General features: G+C 39.5%; 1 protein-coding gene across 6 annotated transcripts in view; it reads left to right on the forward strand.

The window, feature by feature from the left end:
* STK39 (serine/threonine kinase 39) overlaps positions 1 to 9,893 on the forward strand; it is an 80,942-nt gene extending 71,049 nt beyond the window's left edge. For all 6 annotated transcript variants that reach the window (XM_058809345.1, XM_058809344.1, XM_058809343.1 and 3 more), the window contains 2 exons: positions 4,247 to 4,311; positions 8,411 to 9,893. In XM_058809345.1, coding sequence (XP_058665328.1) covers positions 4,247 to 4,311; positions 8,411 to 8,485 — 140 coding nt within the window. In that variant the 3' untranslated portion in view covers positions 8,486 to 9,893. The remainder of the gene's footprint in view (positions 1 to 4,246; positions 4,312 to 8,410) is intronic.
* Positions 9,894 to 19,566: the final 9,673 nt, after the last annotated feature.

Raw genomic sequence — 19,566 nt, forward strand, 5'->3', positions numbered from 1 at the left:
AGTGCATAGATTGCAATGAACATCTTGCAATATGTGAAATGGCTTCAAGAGCGTGCATAATAAATTCAGCCCTTTGGAGGAAAAGGGCTACCAGTAGCTGAATTTTAGGAGTGATAATTCCCCTTAAAAGTATTCCCTGCTACTCCAGCACCCTGTGTCCTAAGACCTATACAGGAGAACACAGCATTAATCCTCAAACCAGCAGACTCCCAAGGCAGTTAATTATGGTGAGCTCCATGTATCAGATGAAAATGGTAAAATAACTGCCTGCTGTTGGGGAAGAGGTAATATTTGAAACAATCAGCAGGAAAGCAAATAAATCTGTGGAGGTTTGAGCTTGTCTCCTCTAACAGCCATACTGCTGATGAAGTAGGGAGCAGTTGAAGGTAGCTATTTTTTATAGACTTAGTTTTAGACTACAAAAAAATATTTCACTTCTAACTTATTAAAAATATTTTTCATTTTCTCCAAGGTTATGATTTTTCTCTTTTTTTTAGTGACAGTAATTTTGTGCCTGAATAATACTTCCCTTTCCTCATATCTGTATTTCAGGATTACAATATGCACTAGCTTTGCAAACTGTTGAACCTAAGCATGAGTTCATGAGCCATTTCCGAGGTTACCCATCCATTCTTTGCAAAATGGAAAAGCAGATGAATCATTATTCTTTTGAGAGCACCCCAGAAATATCATCTCAAGCTTTAGATTCTGCTTGTGTCTGTGTTTATGCCAGATGGCTCTGGCTTAGTTGGCTGGGTGGGCATTGTACTGGAAATAGTTTAACTGTACTTCATATAGCTTTATTTACTGTCTCATTAATTTTAACTTTTCCAGAAGTTTTCCCTCTTCAGAAGCCATTAGGGTTAAGTTTCATGCAGTGTTAAGAATTTTAAGTAACCAGAGAGAGAGCACTTTGTCACATCACAGGAGAAAAAACAGCTGTTTGAGACTGTCCAGTTTGGTTATTATCTTGTATTTGTAGGATCTTGAAGGGGGCCTTTTTTTGTTCTGTTACCTATATCAATCACTCATTTAAAAACTGTAATTTATGTTGTTGGCCAAAATTGTAATATAGCAAAAAGTAATTTGTATTATATCCATGCAAAATCCTCTAGTTATATGGGGTTTTTAAATTTATTCCATCTGCAATTAACACCCTGTGTTCTGTATATTTATAGGCTGGGTTTGACCTTTTCTCCTATTGCATGCTCTGCAAGTGCACACTCTTATTTCGTCAGAGTGGCACAACCATTTGTCACTGAGCAAAACCTGCAAAAGAACCTGGAATGATTTGTGGTGCGTAGGTTGATTACATGTCCTTCAGAAGCCTTCTGAAGAAAGTGAACAGGACCTCATTTATTGTTGTAAACAACAAAAAGCCTCTTGTCCTAACTGCTGCTAATGTCTAAAGAGAGCTTTTGCTCCAAGGCATGATTTGAAGTATACTCTATTTACCTGAGGTTACTGCTGGCAAAGATTTTTCCATCACCACTTAATTTTTTCTTGTTCATGTTTCTTCTTCTGTGCATGGCCATAACATATTGAGAAAACACTCTGCAAAATAAAAGAGTATAGGATATCCAGGTCTTGTAGAAACAGTGAATTCCCAACAGGAGTTTAATTATCAATTAGTGCTGCTTGCAGGAGCTAATCTATGAATTTCACAAGTACAGCGTCCAAGGCATGGCTTCAGATTATTTCAAAGAAAAATGGCTTTGTCAATAGGAACTGCAGTATACTTAACTTAGAGATAAGGTGTAGAGGGACATGTATTTTACAATGCTCTTCACTTTTCCAAATAATCTAAGTACCAGTGAAGAAAACAATTCCTGCCTCTCTAGAAAGTCCTAGTATGAAACTCCTTTTCACTTTAGGGAGAGTGTTACTGTATTAAATTGATTTTGTTCACCAACTTGCAACACAAGAATTGTTGGGACTGTGGGGTGGGGAAAGGTAGTGAGAATGGGATGGTTATTTTCCTCACTATGGTTTGCAGATGTGATTGAGTTCATTTAGAAACTGAGCATTTAGAAACTTTAGTATCATTTGATATATTTAAGCCAAATTAGAACTTTGCACGTGAACTGTACTAGGAGGGTTAGTGAGTCTTGGCCTTGTAAATAATTTTCCTGAATGAGAAGAGCCTAAATGCAGTAGCTGGAGGAGATTTTAATCTATAAAGCCTAATAGTTCCACTTAAAAATAATTGGGTTTTTATACTTGCCCGAAGTGACAATTAATTCTGTATAGGGTTGAACAGTAACACCAACTGCTTGTAAGTGAAAGCATTCTTTACTGTCACGAGTGTATGCCTGCCATGAAGTTTTTTTTGTGTCTTTGGGGGAAATTTGCATACTTAGTGGTCCAAACTGTGTAGGTTTAGTAACAGTCCTAAATTTTCAGAAATATATTTACAGGACTGGTAAGTCAGTTGTATTTACTGCAAATGATATCTTTAATTGCATTTAAAGTTGGATGAGTATTCAACTGTAGAGTATCTTGTTGTATTTATAATTCTGAGGATGTCTTCACTGTATGGGATCCCCAGACCTTCTGGAGAAATAACTGGAAGGGGCTGCAGGCATTCAGGAAGGACTTTCACCTGCTTGGATGGCTTCTACTGCCTGTGCTAGAGGCTCTGTTTCCAGTGGAATTTACCAAACTGGGGATGCCATGGATACCTGCAGTCTATGGGTTATGTTTTTCTTAGGTGACCACTTAGGTTATCACTTGAACCCAGATTTTTAAACAGTTTAGGTGCAGAGGGACACATCCAAAGCTATGTACATGCTGAGGTCTTAGAAGGTTGGGCTTGCACTAAGGTGAAAAGAGTAATGATTGTCTCATCCCTAAAGGTAATGAACCATATTTTAAAGTTTCCTGAAATACTGACTTTAATATCCAAATTCAGACAGTTGCATCTAATTTTTGTCCTTGTGGTCTAAATAAGGGCAAGACCTGGCAAAACAAAAACAAGGAGTTAGAAAAATGAAAAAGATACCAGCAGGGTGGTATGGTTTTGCTAGATAAGTATGCAAATACTTGGCTCTTAGTTGATGATAATTACATATGCTTTCAGATATTGCAGAAAGAGTAGGCTTTTGGGAGGATTTGCATTCATGGTGGCTTGATTGACTGTGATTAATGACATTATTTTGGTTAAGTGATTTCTATTGCCTTTCTGTAAAGGCCAGAAAATGTAAAACACAGTACCAAAGTCAAAGGTGAAATGCTAGTTGTACTTGAAAATGCTGAATATGTATGATTAAAATTGAAAATATCTCTCTGAAGGAAACTGCAGGTGTGACTATTCTTAATGTAAACTTGTATCCTAATACTATGGACTCTTTTTAGGTCTACTTTTCTCCTTTTCAAGCATAGCCTGAAAATGTGACGTTTTGCCCTTAAATTCTCCTAATCTTCTATTTGACTACACATGTCCCACTCTAGCTATGGTCCATCAGAAAAACAAAAATAATGCATATTTAATATGTAAAAGTCTCTGACTTGAGTTCATATTAAAAGTAAAAACAAGTGAATAAATAAAACTGTCCCATAGCCTTTTACTGAGCACTGTTCTCTGCTTTCTTGAGGAATGATAGCCATCTAAAACACCACTCATTTCTGATACAGTGTTTAAGTAACAACAACAAAGTAATTAACATTAACTATTTACATATATTAAAAATCCAATTTTTCTGTTTTTACTTGGAAATTTTTAATGTCTTACCCGGTAAAGAATCAATCAGGAGTGGGGTTAGGGTTTTTAAAGACTCAATACATCCCTGATGCCCCTCAGGCACCTGTGTGCCAATTCATTAAAACACTTGCTGATCGTGGGCTGCTGTTTGCAAAAGCACTAATAATACCTTTGGCAGTAAGTGCCTGAGGGCAGCTGGAAGCTTTGCTCCTGGGGGAATAGCCCAGCAGCACGGGGCTGTGCCACAGCAGGGCAACATTAAATGAAAGGCTGCCCTTCCTAAAGACATGCAATATGAATCATGGAGAAACATGCAACTGAACCAGGTCACATAGTCACAAGGTATCAGTGACTCTGAAGGAAAGGAAGTAGGATTTATGGCAGCTCAATTGCCCTGTGAAACAGCAGCTAGAGAGGGATTAAATGATTCAAGTGGTAATTTACGGACATGTATATGTGTAGAATTAAGTAGAAGATTCAACAAAAGCCTTGATGTGAAGTTGAATGCAATTTTCTGTAAATCATATTTTTGTCTTTTTTTTACAGTTGCTGCTAACTTACAGAAGATAGTAGATGATCCAAAGGCCTTGAAAACATTGACTTTTAAGTTGGTAAGTAAAAGCATCAATGGAAGAAACAAACAAATTATCAAAATATTCACATAAGAATCTGTGTTCTATCTCAGTTATGGATACTTTGTTGAAAAGCTGTGTTGACATAGAAAGTGACTGAAATTTCCATGTATTAGAGAAAAAGCTGAAACCCTGTTTTGATAGGACAGTGCCATAACTGCATGGGAAAGAGGTTCAGTCACATGAGTTCTGAGGCAGCCTGAGGTGTAGGTGAGAGCTGCAGTAAGAAAACCCCTGGGAAGAATTGCAGAAACAAGTAAAGCAGAGAAAACTGCAATAGCTAGGTTTGCACTCCTTCACCCCCACCCCCTGAGCTCTACCCTGGCTGAAGTGTCCTCTGCTGATGGACATATTGCTCCAATCCTATTTTTTCAAACACCTGCCCCCATTTTTTTTGCATACAGGTCACTTTCTCCACTGCTTACTTCTCCTTAGTTCTTGTCAACCTTCTTCCAGTTGACCATCCACACCTGCATGGTGGTCCTTCTCCCACTGTATTTTATTATTGTTTCTACTTCTCTACCTCTATCTTCTGTATGTATGTCATCAGACCCTGGGTTGGGGCTTGGGACTCCTTTCTGTGCTGCATTTTGTACACTGGACCATGGGTCCTTAATTTTGGTCAATATTGATTGTAGCATGATAGATTTAATTTAATATTGATAAATTTAAATTGCAAAAACTTGAGCCAGATTTGATGTGCTGTGTTTGTTTTTATTTATTGTTAAAATTAAGTTTAAAAAATGTATATACCTAAAGCTACTGAATTATTAGTTATGTAAATGCCAATTAGCTTTCAGCACCTTTTACTGGGAGTGACTCAGTCACATGAGATACTACACTGGGTGTCTGTTAGATAAGCAGGTCTCCAGAATCACAGCTTTGTTTATAAAAGCAGCTGCTGTAGAGAGCCATTTTTAGACCTAATTGATGATGATGTATTAATTCAGGATTCTTCTTCCCATGTTATTCTTTATACAGATCTGAGGAGTTTTAGCTGACTCATTTGAGCTCACTTTTCCTCTTCAATCCAGTGAAATCCCCCGAACTTCCACATTCCTTGTGAGAAGGGGCTGGGGTAGGGGAATAAAGACATGTAACTCAAATTCATTTCTTTCTCTGGCCTTTGCTATACATACAGCTTAAAAGCTACTGCTTTAATTTTTTGCAGCTGATCTATGCTCCTGCTGTCTAAACATCTGACTTGGCTTTATTATGTAGTAAATGACATCTCACCAAGAGCATTTAGGTAACAGATATTCCAGAGGCTCTGAGAAGCCTGGGTTTCTCATTCCCACACTTAAAATAGAGGCTTGTGATTCCAAAATGTAATATCCCATAGTATCCAGGTTATGTATGTTGAAAACAAATCCACTTGAAAATTTAGGTTGGGATATTTTTTTCTATTTTTTTGATGATTCAGTTGGATTTATTGCTGAGGTTTATGTCACATAAAATTTCAGATTCCAGTGAGTGAATGCTGATATCATTCTGCTTCTTACCATACTCAGCATTAGTAGACAATCCAAAATCAATGTCTTTGTCCCTGCTGTAGGTAAGTTCCACTGGATGGGTAGGAATTCTGGAGGTTAATTTTTAACCTTAGTTTCTTCCTCATACTCTTGACCTAAGTTTCCTGCACTAGTTTCTCTTTTCACAGGGTAAGACCATAACAAGAAATATCCTAATTTATTTTTCTCCTTGGATTAATTCGATATATCTTCTATTTCTGCCTATTTCTGTATTGTATAATGAAGTTGCTAAGTGAATTGTTGCCTATGAGAACTCTCTCATATCTTTGTATGCATTAATGGGTCTTTGTTACCTCATAACAAGATCTCACTGGATTTGAGCACTTGTATGCTACTTGATTAAAACAAATTTTGTTGGTAATATTTAAAGGGGTTTACAGGTCTAAGTGTAGCTAATCCTATATCCATTCAGAAAATTCATTTGAAAAGTACTTCTTAGTCTAGGATTAGTTGCTAGTATTTCTGGACAAGGAGTCTGGTTAGTATCTCTCTGCTTACAAGTTGCTGTTACTGGTATTTTACTGGTAAATAATATTTCTATTCATACAGCAAGCTGTCCATCTTTGGGGTGAAAAAGGAAGAGTTTGTCTTTAACTATTTTTGTATTTAATTATTACTGAAATAGTAAAGAAAATTTTTAAAGTGAGGTGCCTGGATGGCAGGGGTTGGATTCCCTCTCCTGCATATTTTATAAACAATGTATCTTTGCTCTTGCAATGATGTAATTCTGCAGAACATATATAGTATTCACTATCCCCTAGCTGTCTTTGGTAACACAGAATGAAAACTTCCCTGTATGATCCAGCTGTCCACACTTTGGGAAGGAGGCTGCTTTAATACAAAAATAATCTTGGAAACACTCAAGGAAACACAAAATCATTGCACAGCATAATTCGCATTTTGTGCAAAGACTTTAGTTATGAAAAAGGGTGGAAAGAAACCCAATAATGAGTGTGTTCAGTCTCTACCAAGCACTTTTATTTTGCAATTTGTGTATCATATTTTTATTTACGCTAAGCACAAAACACAAGTTAATAGATTCCAGGCGCATTAAATAGACATAATACTTATTGATAAGGAAGGCAAGGGAGTAGAAGTCTATTTTTAGGCTGATGGGGATTTTGAAGTTTATAATGAATTTAAGGCATTTGAATATCTATATTCATTAGATATGTTACTTAGCATGACTTTGAGGAGATTGATTGATAGCTAGCTAGAGAGTAGAACAATGTTAGTAGTAGTAGCAGCACTTTTTAGCATTAAATTTTAAGTGCAAAATTCAAACTCCATTTATTTGGTAAAATCCCAATCCAAGCACCATTCAGATATCTGAATAGTAACCAGGAGTGATGATCTCAGACCTTTAATTTGCTGCTTCTGTGGAATAAGAGATGTGAAATACTATCTGAAGAGAGAACTACTGTTCTCTGTGTCTGCTCAAAGTAAATTTGAAGGGCTAGCCTGATGTAATACTTCAACAAGTGTCTACACAGTTTTTATTTCTTGTCATGAAAATTCAATGGTTTGTGTCAGTGCACCTTCTATGCTCAATCTGAGAGCTCTTAACCTTACAGCACATGTTCACAAACCAGTTCTATTAAAGGGTTCAACTGCTACTAATGCAAAAAAGGATCAAAAAGTTTTTGATAGGGTGGACCAATTGTTCTGTTAGAGATATTTTGTGATATGCAAAAAATCTGGAGGCATCTGTCATAAGTAAGTTAGCATTGCACTTTTAATCCAATTCTATTAATATTTTGACTTATCTACCATACAGATAAAAAAGTATAAACCCCTTTATTTAAAGTGCTACTTTTGTCCTACAAAAGCAACTGTGGTGTTTAAAAATTGGAACAGAAATACTCTGCCTCCAGCGTATTTTTTCTAAAACAGCCCTAAAGTAATTGTTTCGTTCTCAGCAAAGTGGTTTTATATTCTTACTGTTATATATGAAAAATGAACTGATTATTTGTGCCAATTTGTTTTGAGACAAGCTTTACTGAAGAATCTAAACTGTGCAGTTTTAACTACTAAATTGTACCATCAGGAGGGAGCTGTCCTTTTGCAAATATTAGTATTTACTATATAACTAAAGACTGTTTCAGTTTCTTGTTTAAAAATTCATCTGGTTGGTGAACTAACTTGGTGGCTGGACTCATGAGACATTTGCTGTGTACCACAAGCACAGTGGTAAAAAGTGGATTCTATACATATGTATTAGATGCTCTTCATGAGGGAAAACTGTTTACTCCCATGAAAAAGCAAATTTGGCTCCAGTCTGGAAAGTTTGTTTTAAAGATTTTGGGTATTTCAGTGCCCATTTTCCAGTATTTTTTTTTTCCATAATTTTTAATATTGACTACAAGAGTTTGCTAAAATTAAGGTTGCAATTGGTTGCATGCTGACTGAGGACACATGAAGCAGTCTGAAAGCTTTCCTTCAATCAAGCTGTTTGCTGACTGGGCAATATGGGGAAACTTTATATCCTGGCTGTCAAATGCTCCTTTGCAGCATGATATACTAAACATTTCTGTTTGTACTTGCAGGCCTCTGGCTGTGATGGCACTGAGATTCCTGATGAAGTGAAACTGATTGGTTTTGCTCAGTTAAGTGTCAGCTGATGTCTGTCCCTTGACCCCAAGCCGAATTGTGAGATTGCAAAAAAGCCAGCTTAGATGCAAAGGAAAATTAATGCACCACACACTGAGTTCTGCTTCATTATCTAGCAATTCACAAAGTCAGAACAAGCAAAGCCCACAGCTACACCGCTGCTGTTAATGTTCAAAATGCTCCTCAATGTCTCTTAGAAGTTGATTTGGATTCCCCCAGAGTGAAAAGCCTGTGGAAATGCTCTCTCTCAGGTGGCTGTGTTTATTGGTTACAAAAGGAACTTTCTATCAAGCTTACTTCTTTCACAGACTTTGAGTGATACTATTTTACCTGTACTTGTGGTTGATAATACTGCCTCTGTTCTGTTACATTTAGAAATTAACATACATATAAAAGTTTAGAAATCTTAGCCAAACTTGAATTCTAGTTTAAAAAAATTACTGTGAATTTTATTTTTCATATATTTATGCGTTACACATACTAGTAATAAGAAAATTATTTGACTTGATTATGTGCTATTTGCAGTTAATCTCCCACTATTTAAAAAAGTTTCAGGTATGTCTTTGAAGTATTTAGTAACTTCTAGGGGTTTCTTGAAATCATTTGATCTGGCATTAGCAAGCTTTTGTTGGTTGTGTGTCAAAAAACCAGTCCACAAACTGATCCTCAAGGGAGTGGGAGGTGCCTTGCAGATATTAATGTTTTAAGAATGTGCCTGAGGCTGCTGATATAAATAATCTCAATTTTCTAGAAGTACCATACATATGGTACAATAAATATAAATATATATAGTTATCTGAGCGAGGAGGGGATCTACAGTAGCAAAGGTGTTAGAGTATTTTGACTATGCTTTATTGGGGAGTCGATGAACTAGAGCTACTCTGAACTGTTGTTAAGGTAGAATGCTTACTGTGTCCATCTCTGGTCTGACTTACCCTTAATGATAAAAAACAGTTACATACAAGTGAATGAAAACTTGAAGAATGGAACTGAAGCTTTATTTGAAGTTCTGCTAAATACCAAGGTGGAATGAAAATAATAGGGCTTTGTGCAATGATCAAGTAAAACTCTGTTACAAAGAAAACACTTTGACCCAAGTAGCCCTCTGTTTAACCTGTGACATAGATGCTATGGAGCTAGGGAACCTTAGAAAGACTTCCACATTTGGAGGCATGTTTCTCAGAGGTTACACTTTAAAACTACTTCCTAGTTAATCCTAGATAAGTGGCAGCTCTTTAATGTACTGAAAATGGCAAATATATATTGTTAAGAGAAGTTATTTATAATGCCTTGTCATAATCGTTGAGGTGTTCTAGAACTATTTGCATACGACTCAATGTAATCCCATCCCATCCTACTGTTTACATGATGATTACTCCAAGATGACTGCAAAGATTAAAAAAATAAAATTAAAATAAAGATGTATTGCACAAACCGATTTGTATTTTGAGTTTCCATGCTCTGAGTGGATTACAGAGTTGTTATTACAAAAGGCTGCTGCCCTTAGTTGGGGAGGAGGAGGAGGTGGAGAGGGTAGCTTTACCTTCTTGCTCTCCAAGACTCTGCCGAAGCCATTTTTCAGGCTCCCAAGGGCTTACTTCAAGAAATAACTGTTATTCCCGGGACAGACCCTGTGCTGCTGGTTTGTGTGGACGGAGAGCGGGACGGCCCGGGGTGGGGTCGGCGGCCCAGGTGAGGCGCCTTGGGGGGCCGGTCAAGGCCCTTCGGGGCTGAGCTGGCTCCTGGCCGCCGTGTGGCTGCAACAGGCCGTGAGTGAGCCTTTCCCCAGGCACTGTGTCTGCGGGCCCCGGGCTGGGCTGGCTCCTGGCAGCAGTGCGGCTGCGAACGGGGAGTGAGCCTTTCCCCGGGGCCTGGGCACTGTGTCTGCGGGCCCCGGGCTGGGCTGGCTCCTGGCAGCAGTGCGGCTGCGAACAGGCCGTGATGGAGCCTTTCCCCGGGGCTGGCCGCGGCCGGGCGGCGGGCAGGCCTGGCCCGGCTGTGCGGCCTCAGGGCGCAGTGCAGCCGTCTGTGGGGCAGGACCGGTTCGCAGCTGGGAGTTCACCTTTGTGCCCGAGTTGAGAGTAAGTAAAAAAGGGACCTGAAACGTGCACATACCAGTGACCCAGGTGATAACTTGCAGCCCTGCGATGGGGAGGGGATAAATTCTGAGCGTTGCTATGGGATTATTTTAATGTATTTTTCTCTAAGCATTGCACTATTATTGACTAATCCACTTGCACTACTGCTACAATACTTTCTCAGACGAAGTGAATGTTCAGGGAAGCTTCTTGTTTTCACTGTTCTTTATATATATATCAATATATATAGAATATGTATCTGGATGAAAATCATGTTCCATTCGCTATACACCTCCCCAGAAGCTGGGAAAAAGTGTTGGGATATGAGTAGCAACTGTCAGAAGTGCTCATCTGCTGTGCTGGTTGGGGCTACAGGCGGTATCTAAATAAAGAATCTAATGCTTTAATTGAGGCAGGCAGCAGTATTGTACCAAGATAAAGTTGTAACAGTTGTTGCTCACTTGTGGTCTGATGCAGAAACATGGTGATGCTCCTGTGGTTCAGTGAGGCAGCAAATTCGTGTGGCACTGTTGTCACAGCTGTGTTGGGTTTTAAAATTTTTTTCTTGTTTTTACTGCTGAGATATTGTGTATAAGTACAATGTGAGCAAAATGCATTTTTGAAAAGGTAGAAAGAAAGGGTAATTAAAGCTTTAGTGTGTTAAAATGACATTTGTAAGTAGTTTATACTTTTAGTATATACAGAAGGTAAAAAGAATTTGAAAATATATAGTGCATTGCAGTAGAAAGCAGTGAGCAAGCTGTGATGAGTAGAAGTAAATGGCAAACATCATAGCAATTTATATTACTATTAACACATCATTTTTATTATTATATACACATTCTCTGTTGGATAATAAGGAAGAAATCTAGCAGCTATTCATTGTTCATGTTTTCATGAAAAGTGTTAAGAAGCTGGGTGAAGTTCTTATATATGTGACATTACTTGCCCCAAAATAGTGGTGGTGCTGGCTACAGCACCTGTCTTGTTTGAAAGAAAAGGTCTCTAATTAATGAGGTGAAGCTGGAACAGGGGAGCTACCATGTAGCTGTCTCTAAGGCCAGGAAAATAGGGCTTAATTAGATGGTGCTAAAAATATAATCATCTGTATGGTGATTATATGCCAGTGCCTGCAGCTGGGCACTTGCAGGCTCTGTGGACTGATTAGTGTCAGGTCCATGGAGCCAGCCATGCCAGCGTGCTGGGCTTCAGCTTGCTGGAAGCAGCTCTGTGGACTGAGATGAAAGTCAGTCAAAACGCAGTTCTGCATTTATTAGTTTCAAAGTGTTAGGATGAATATAAACATAGAATTTAGCTTAGCACAAAGCCAGATCTGGAGACTGGTTTTGCATGTGTAAAGGAGTGGGAGAGAAGGGACATTTCCAGCCTTTTATCCTGTGGGACTCCAGCGTGGGCTTTAGGCCAGGAAAGCTGTTTCCCATGCTGGCAACATATGCTTTTTGTGCCAAGAGAACAGGAGCACATGTCTTCCTTCTGACAAGTGCTGACCTCACAGCTTCCCACCAACGTGTACAGAGTTGTGCGTTCAAACTGCAGTTCAGCTAGCTTGTTTGATAAGTATTCTTGTTTTCTAAAATATTACCGTATGTACCATCACAATTTCCTCTGTTGCCCTAGAACACCCTTAGTGAGTGGGAGTGGAAGGAGGAGCAGGGAAATTAGTCAGGAAACATAACTGAATTTCCTCTCTCTCCTATGTTCTCTCCTAAGATAAAAATGTGTGCCTTTTCACATAGCTTGGTCCATTGTCACATCTCCAGTTTTGGGGCTTCCAGAGCAGTCCTATGAAATTTGATTGTGAGGCATCTCTCTTCAAAATGTTTTTAAACACTGTTATTTCTCTGAGAGGGAATGCTGTGTGCAGCTTATAAATGGTGTGCCTCCCCCTCATGCTTTTCTTTAATCAGAGATCTGTTTTCCTTTTCACCACCTACCTCTGCATAATGATGTTGAATGGTGAGATTTGCCTGTGCCTGAGATCAATTAGCTCTGATGAGGATTCTGACACAGACCTAAAACATTGCTAATTGAGTGCATTGAAAATGCTGATTTCTATTTAGCAGGGAGCAGAGGATGTTGCCACCCGTTCCCACCTTACCCTCCCCCATTTTAACAAAGCAGCAAAAAAACCAAAAGAAACCTTGTTGATAACAAATAGCAGTTAGTCTATTTTTTCTCTGAATCAATTATGATAGAACTTTATTCAGTCACTTGCTGTGGGTTTTTCTGCTGCTTCAAGTGGGCAGCCTTTCCACTGTCTTGCAGTGTACTCATGAATGTGCATGCACCAAGAATGGTAATTATTTAAAAATGAGAAGTTGGAAAAGGATCAGGAACCTACATCTTTGGGTTCCCTGTGCATGAGCTTTGCTAATGAACAGCCAGGTTTGCTCAAACCACAAAAACTCCAGCAAAGTCTGGTTTCCTTGCATTTTGTTGCACAGTGGCCCAGCTGATGAAATAATCCAGGCATGTTAATTGAGCACTCTGACATTTTAGTTATTCATTTTCCCTCAATGACTAAGAGTAACATTGCAATGGACATAAAAATGTGGTTTTATATCTGCTTTATGATTGTTAGATTGATGCTCATCAAGCTGCTTTCACAGTTGTGTTCATCTGAGATGTTCAAGCAAACTGAGTAGTTGAGAAGCTGTCTGCTACTAATGACATTGCAAATATGGGCAATGGTGGCTCAGTGAGCAATTACAGAGACATGGAAGAGTATGTGGTAAGAAGAAGAAATATAATTTTCCCTGCATAAACCAATAAGGAGGCAATCTTGCCCTCTTTGGGACATGCATAATTTCCAAGCATGAATTTGAAAGGCTGTGCTTGTTTATTGTCTCAGTAGGGTGTAGGAAATCACTTGTGCAAGTGGATGTGTTTATGTAGAGGGACAGATATACAGAATAGAATTGGAGTAGATGGAAAATACATGCCTTTCCTCATTTTTTCCCCTTCTAAAAATTAATAAAAATCAGTAATGTTTCAAATAGGGAGGTTTGTTTTTATTTATTTATTCTTATGGAAAGAGACCAAATTATTACCTGGTTCTTTTTCATCTATGTAATCATTCAGACTCATTAAGGAAAGATGTTGTTCATGAGTAGGAATGCTGGGGTTCTTTAGATTTACTTTGAGTAAAAAGGCTTTTTGAGTTGTGCCATGTTTACTCTGTAGATGCCATCAATCTAGTTTTCTTTCCTTTGAGGAAAATTGAGTTATGACATATCAAAATGTATAGGAATGTGTGGTTGTTTGGTAATACAATTGTCTTTTCACATAAAAAGCAGTGTGCATAGCTGTCATCAACAGGCAATTACAAGTAATGAAGTAGAAGAACCAGAGAGTGTCTAGAGGGTTTGAGTAGGTGGACTTGGTGCTACTCTTGTCCTATAAAAATAAATCAGTAGGCAAAAAGATTTAACCTCACAGGTAGTAAAAGTGCTGTGTTCTGGAAGACAGGCTGTGTAGCACTAAATTGCTGCTTTAAGGGAGAAGCCTGCATTTCTACCTGCATCTGTTTTTGAAAGTATGGAATTGGTTTTATGAAGCATTCTGGTATTGGGAGGGGGGAAAACCCACCGGACTGCTTCCCCCCTAACCCTGTACTGTGCCTGTGGTGGTTTATAATGGACAGGGCAAGGAAGGCTTTTGAAGACTGTTACCTTATCTCTGGTACTTGTATTAAGGTTGCTGAAAGTTTGGTTGTTTCCTTCTGGCAAATGAGAATCTTTTGTCACTGCTCTGCATTGTGCTACTGCTCTGCTATTGACCAAGGAAGAACAACGTGTAAATGGTCAGCAAACACAAGGATTTCGGGAGAAGGGAGGCGTGGGTGTCAGTGCTGCCTCTCCGGTCGGGCCCTGCTGCTCCCTCCGCTGCTCCCCGGCGGGAACTGACCTGGGCTCCTTGCTCTGAACGTGCCTGAGCCAGAGGTTAGCAGGGCTCCATTCTCATGGAAAAAGTGCCTTCCTAGAGGTACATTTACTGTGCCTTTTTTGCAGGACTTTGTACTTAGGCAAAGAAATTGATTTTATGCTTTCCCAGGTTGCTTCTGTTGCAGAGATCTTATCACATAAGCTGAAAGCTTCAGTTTTCTGATAGTGAAAGATGGGCAATTTGTGAAATTAAATAAAATTCCTAACCCTTTTTTCCAGCTTTGTGGAAAGCTTTTTGTGAAGTGTTTACAGTGAGGGAAAGTGCAATAGTTATATGGTTGAGGTTATTAAACCTGCAGCTATTCCCATCATCTCATAGAATCAGCTAGGAATCCTGTTGCATTCAGGATCTATTTCTCTCTAACTCTCTCTCTTCTCTCTCCTTGTTAGATCACCTCTGATTAAAATAAAGCACTGGAGCATTTACTCTGCATTATGAGAAATAGGAAAAATGTGGGGAAATCTGCCTTGAATTAGAACAGAGGATCCAGAGGGAAGGACCATTATTGAAATCTTGGCCCCATGAATTACTAATACTTCAAAACAGCTTCAGTGGGACTAAAATTTCACTCCCAATCTGTGTCGATTATGAGCTCCTCAGTTTACTCCTGGGGCTATAAAATGGAAAAGGGTCCAATCCTGATTAAAGAGTAGGTGTGATTTGAATGGAAGGTGATTACTAAAATCTCTCTGAAGTCTTCTACCCTGCTTGTGCTGCAAGCTCTTCTTATTTATAATAGCATAGCAGAGCTATCCAAGCAGAAAATTACACCAGAGAGAAAGAGTTTTCTGATTATCTCTGATTAGGTTCAGTGCTAACCTTGTAAATTTGCCTGTCAGGTGGGGCACTGCCAAATCGCCCATAAACCTGATGCTCTACAAAAGATGGAAAGGGAGAGGAAACACCTGCACTTTGTATTGCTTGTTGCTTTCTTTTTTGTTTTTTCTCCAAAAAGATTTTTGCAAAGATGAATCTAGACTCTGGGATGAGAGCTACTGAGCTACAATTTAGTTACATTAATTACTCATTTAGAAGTGCCTTGTGTTCATGGAATTCCTTGTATTTATGTGTATGGATTTATATTTGTTATATCAAACATGTAATTTTGGCCTAAATGCAGTGACCTGAGTTTATTGGGAAAGATGTTAGAGTTGTGGGAAGAAGACAGAATGTGTACTAATCCTCCTGAAAATGCTGCTTTTCATCATGATGTGGCTCCTGATGTGATTAAAATTGCAATTTCACAAATATGTACTTTCAGAACTGTTCAGATAAATCTGTTGCCAATTGTCTGGTGTGTTCCAGGCAGCTGAAAATCCCACAAATGATGATGTCTCACCCATTGTGAGTTATTGCTTAAAGCAAATACACGTCCTGGCATTACAGCAAACTTGAGAATAAACACACAAATTAGAAGCAGTGGTGTACATGAAATTTCAGGACACGTTTATTTTTCTAAAGCTTTATTATCTGACATAGGTTTCAAAGAAATGAATATTTTTGTCATCTGCAGTTCCCACGTTTTTTGTCTAGTCCTTGTACATAAGGTCCCTTTGCTCCTCCTTCACCTCTGGGTGGTGATGATGTGGTGTTCTCTTTGCTTCCTGTCATAGGAGGGGTTGGGTTGCAAGGGACCTTTAAAGGGTCATCTGGTCCAACCCCCTGCAAGGAGCAGTAACACAGAGTCATAGACTGGTTTGGGTTGGAAGGGACCTTTAAAGGTCTTCTAGTCCAACACTCAGTCTTTGATTAGATCAGGTTTTCTTGCTCTCCAGCAGTAGCACAGCTAGTAAAAGTAATACCTGGGAAAGGGCAGTGCTGTTTGCCCTAATGTCTCCTCATGAGCTGTCACCCATCTTCACAGTACTTGCTGAGGAAAAAGCAAATTTTTCTCATTTTATTTCTGTATTTCATGTCCATGTTGCCAGCCAGCCATGCACATACAAGTACAATTTTCCAGATGGATTTTTTCTGGTTTTTCTTTTAAAAGTTTGCATTACATTAAGCTTTTTTTTTTTTTTTTTCATTTAAACAAAATGCAGCTTTACAGAAATTGTGATGCATTAAAAAATAGAAATTAAAGGCATAGGAAAGAAATTATGAAATTATTGCTGGAAAGGGCAAACATGGCCAGGTGGTAGTTTTAACATTGACAATTCATATGATTTTTAGTTTAGTTACTGATATGTCTGTCCCAGCATTGAAATAAAATGTAGTGTACTCCTTTGAAGTGGTGTATCTGTGGTGTTTAGCAGAAGATAAAAGTGCAGGCTTGTTTTCAATGACATTTCACACAGCAATTTCAAAAGCATTAAAAAAATTCAAAAGCATTTCATTTTAAATGTTCAGGAAATAGGCGATTTGTCACAAATGAGATAACTTTGTCTGCTAAAGGTTCACTCTCCTTAGTTCATAGAAATCCTAAAATGTAATATTTTGGGCCACCATAATCTTTCCTCCAAGTTAAAAGTGCTCTTCCCCAGTGTAAAATTTGTGCCAAAGTGTAACCAAAGATCCTGCAAGGTTTTTGCCTGCTTATGCCAGAAAGCTTTCCTAAAATTGCTGCTACAGGGTTTGATGACCATTACTGCTACAGATTTTGTTTGCCTGTCTGATACAGGTGTAGTGTGCTGTGGTACTTAATAGGCTAGACATTTTTCTACTTGTTGACTTTAGGGGATTTTGGGTCTTCCAGGAATTCAAGACAAGAAGCAGCATCTGGAGTTTAAACCTTAAATTGACTAGAGTAGAGGCCGAGATATTTCAAAACCTGTTACGTGTGCTTGTGGACCTTCTTCCCAGTGTCTCGTGTTTCAGTAAATGCCTTTGTCCTAAAGAAGGGCAGCAGTAATCATCCCACACCAGATAAACTGCATGTAACCAGTGGGGTATTTTGGGGAAAGTAAGGGTCACCTATTTACATTTACTTAATCTGATCATCTTCACCTGTCTCTGAGATGCAATTATACATCAATATCTATCATGTTAGGCATGTGGTCCTGTGTGAATGGTGAGCTTTTTTGGTCATGTTTATGAATTGATAAAACAAACAGCCAACAACTATTTTGTCAAATACTGACTTGCAAGGCTCAGTTTATTTTCCTATAGGTACTACACGTTCTAAGTCCTTTTTAATGGAATCTGTGAACCATTGTGTAATTTATTGTGCCAATTAACACAAGCCAATACCTTTGCAAGTAATTAAATCAGTTTAAAAATGTTGCACAACTCACCCATCTGTTTGAAGTGACAGCTAAATTGCAGTATAATACAATTTAAAAAGCTTACTTCCATAACCTCTACTTCTGTGACAGCACCTGCACTGTGTGCATGTATATTCCCCTATTAAAAAATGTAATTTTAATTACATGCTGTATATATTCTTTATCCTAGCCCATTACTTTTATCCCCATGTGTAGAAGTGCTGAATCCAAGAAACAAAGCAGTAAATAATGCTGCCTTTTAATGAGCAATTAAAGCAGCCCATCATCAACCTTGGCATCAGCTGTGTGACTAATTCAAGGTCCAGCTATGCTCAGAATGAAGCGGTGCTGGGGAAGTGCAGGCAGGCTCATCCTGACAGGACACCACTCTCCATGGGAGCAGTTCTTCATTTCATAACCCGTCCTGCCAAAGTGGTGGCAGACGTAACACAGAGCTGAGTGCACCTCGCACGGTTTGTCCTGAACGCTCTGGGCCTTTCTGTGGCCTTTGTGAGGGGAAATGGCGTTCGGTGTAAAACTGATTAACCTCAGACTGTAAGGAGTGTGGGCATGCCGGCAGCTGCTGCGGAATTGCTGGCGCGGGTCGCGGGGCTGAGGCTGCGGATGGAGCTCGGGGGACACGAGAGGCCGCGAGCCGCCAGCTCCGTGTGACAAAGGGCGCCGGTGCCGCGGGGATGGACACGGCGGGAGCCGGGGCTGGAGGCGGTCAGAGCCCGGCCGTTCCCTTGTTGGGAGCGCTCGGCGGAGCGTCGGACCCGGCCGTGTCTGTGTCACCCCCGCCGTGCCTGTGTCACCCGGCCGTGTCTGTGTCACCCGGCCGTGTCTGTGTCACCCCAGCTGTCTGTGTCACCCCGGCCATGTGTGTCACCCCGGTCCCAGCGGGGCAGTAGTGTCCCTGGGAGTGCCGGAGCCTCGGGAACGGCGCGCTGGGACATTCCCTGCACAGCACCTGCCATGTCTGTAGCTGCTGCAGCCTCGCAGACTCAGTGTCTGTTCCAGAGGCTGGCGGAAGTTCGTCTTCTGCTGTGAATGTGTTATCAGTAAGATAAGCTGTCCTGTGTGGTGAAACGAATCTGATAATGCAGTTTTTGATAGCTCAAAGACAGCGACGGAGTACTGCTGTGCTCAGCCTTCATGCAAATACTCTGGTAACAGATTCAATACCAGATGTCTGACTGTTAGGGAGATATGAGGAGAGCAGAGGCGACACAGAGAGCAGAAGCAGATAAAAAGGTTAAAACATTGAAATTGTGGAAAAAAGCATACTTGATTAAGTGGGAGTTAAAGTGAAACATGAAAAAATGCTGTTTTGAGTTCTGATGAACTATCCAAGGTTGTGAGGAAAGGTAAAAGGAAAAAAAGCCAAACAACCTTAGACTTGTGATAGTGATCTCTGCAGGCAGAGGCAAGATGAAAGATGATAGATTTTTTTTCCCCCATATACCTGAACTAGGTAATATCAAAGAAAAGATTCTTGAAGAAACAACTTAAAGTGCTTGTCCCTTGAAACTTGCTGAAATCAGTTTGCCAGGTATTATACAGTGTAGGACTGTAAACGTGTCAGGTAAGGGCCCTCTCTTCATAGAAACTCTGTGTTCTTGTCTTTGTGGCTGGTTTGAATTGATACTTGTAGATGAGAGAATGCTGAGTCATACAAAATCAAATAAAGAAAATTGAAAGAGTTTAGGAAATAACAGGGAAATGTACCAGATTGAAACATATAGAGAGTACAGAAGGACAGTGGCTAAGTGACTTTTGTAAATCAAGGGAAAAGCTTGTAATGATGCTGTGGATTGTTCTCTGCTTCCCTCTTGCTTTTACTGC

The sequence above is a fragment of the Ammospiza caudacuta genome, chromosome 8 (genome assembly GCF_027887145.1).
Source record: "Ammospiza caudacuta isolate bAmmCau1 chromosome 8, bAmmCau1.pri, whole genome shotgun sequence".
In the NCBI taxonomy this organism is placed as follows: Eukaryota; Metazoa; Chordata; class Aves; order Passeriformes; family Passerellidae; genus Ammospiza; species Ammospiza caudacuta.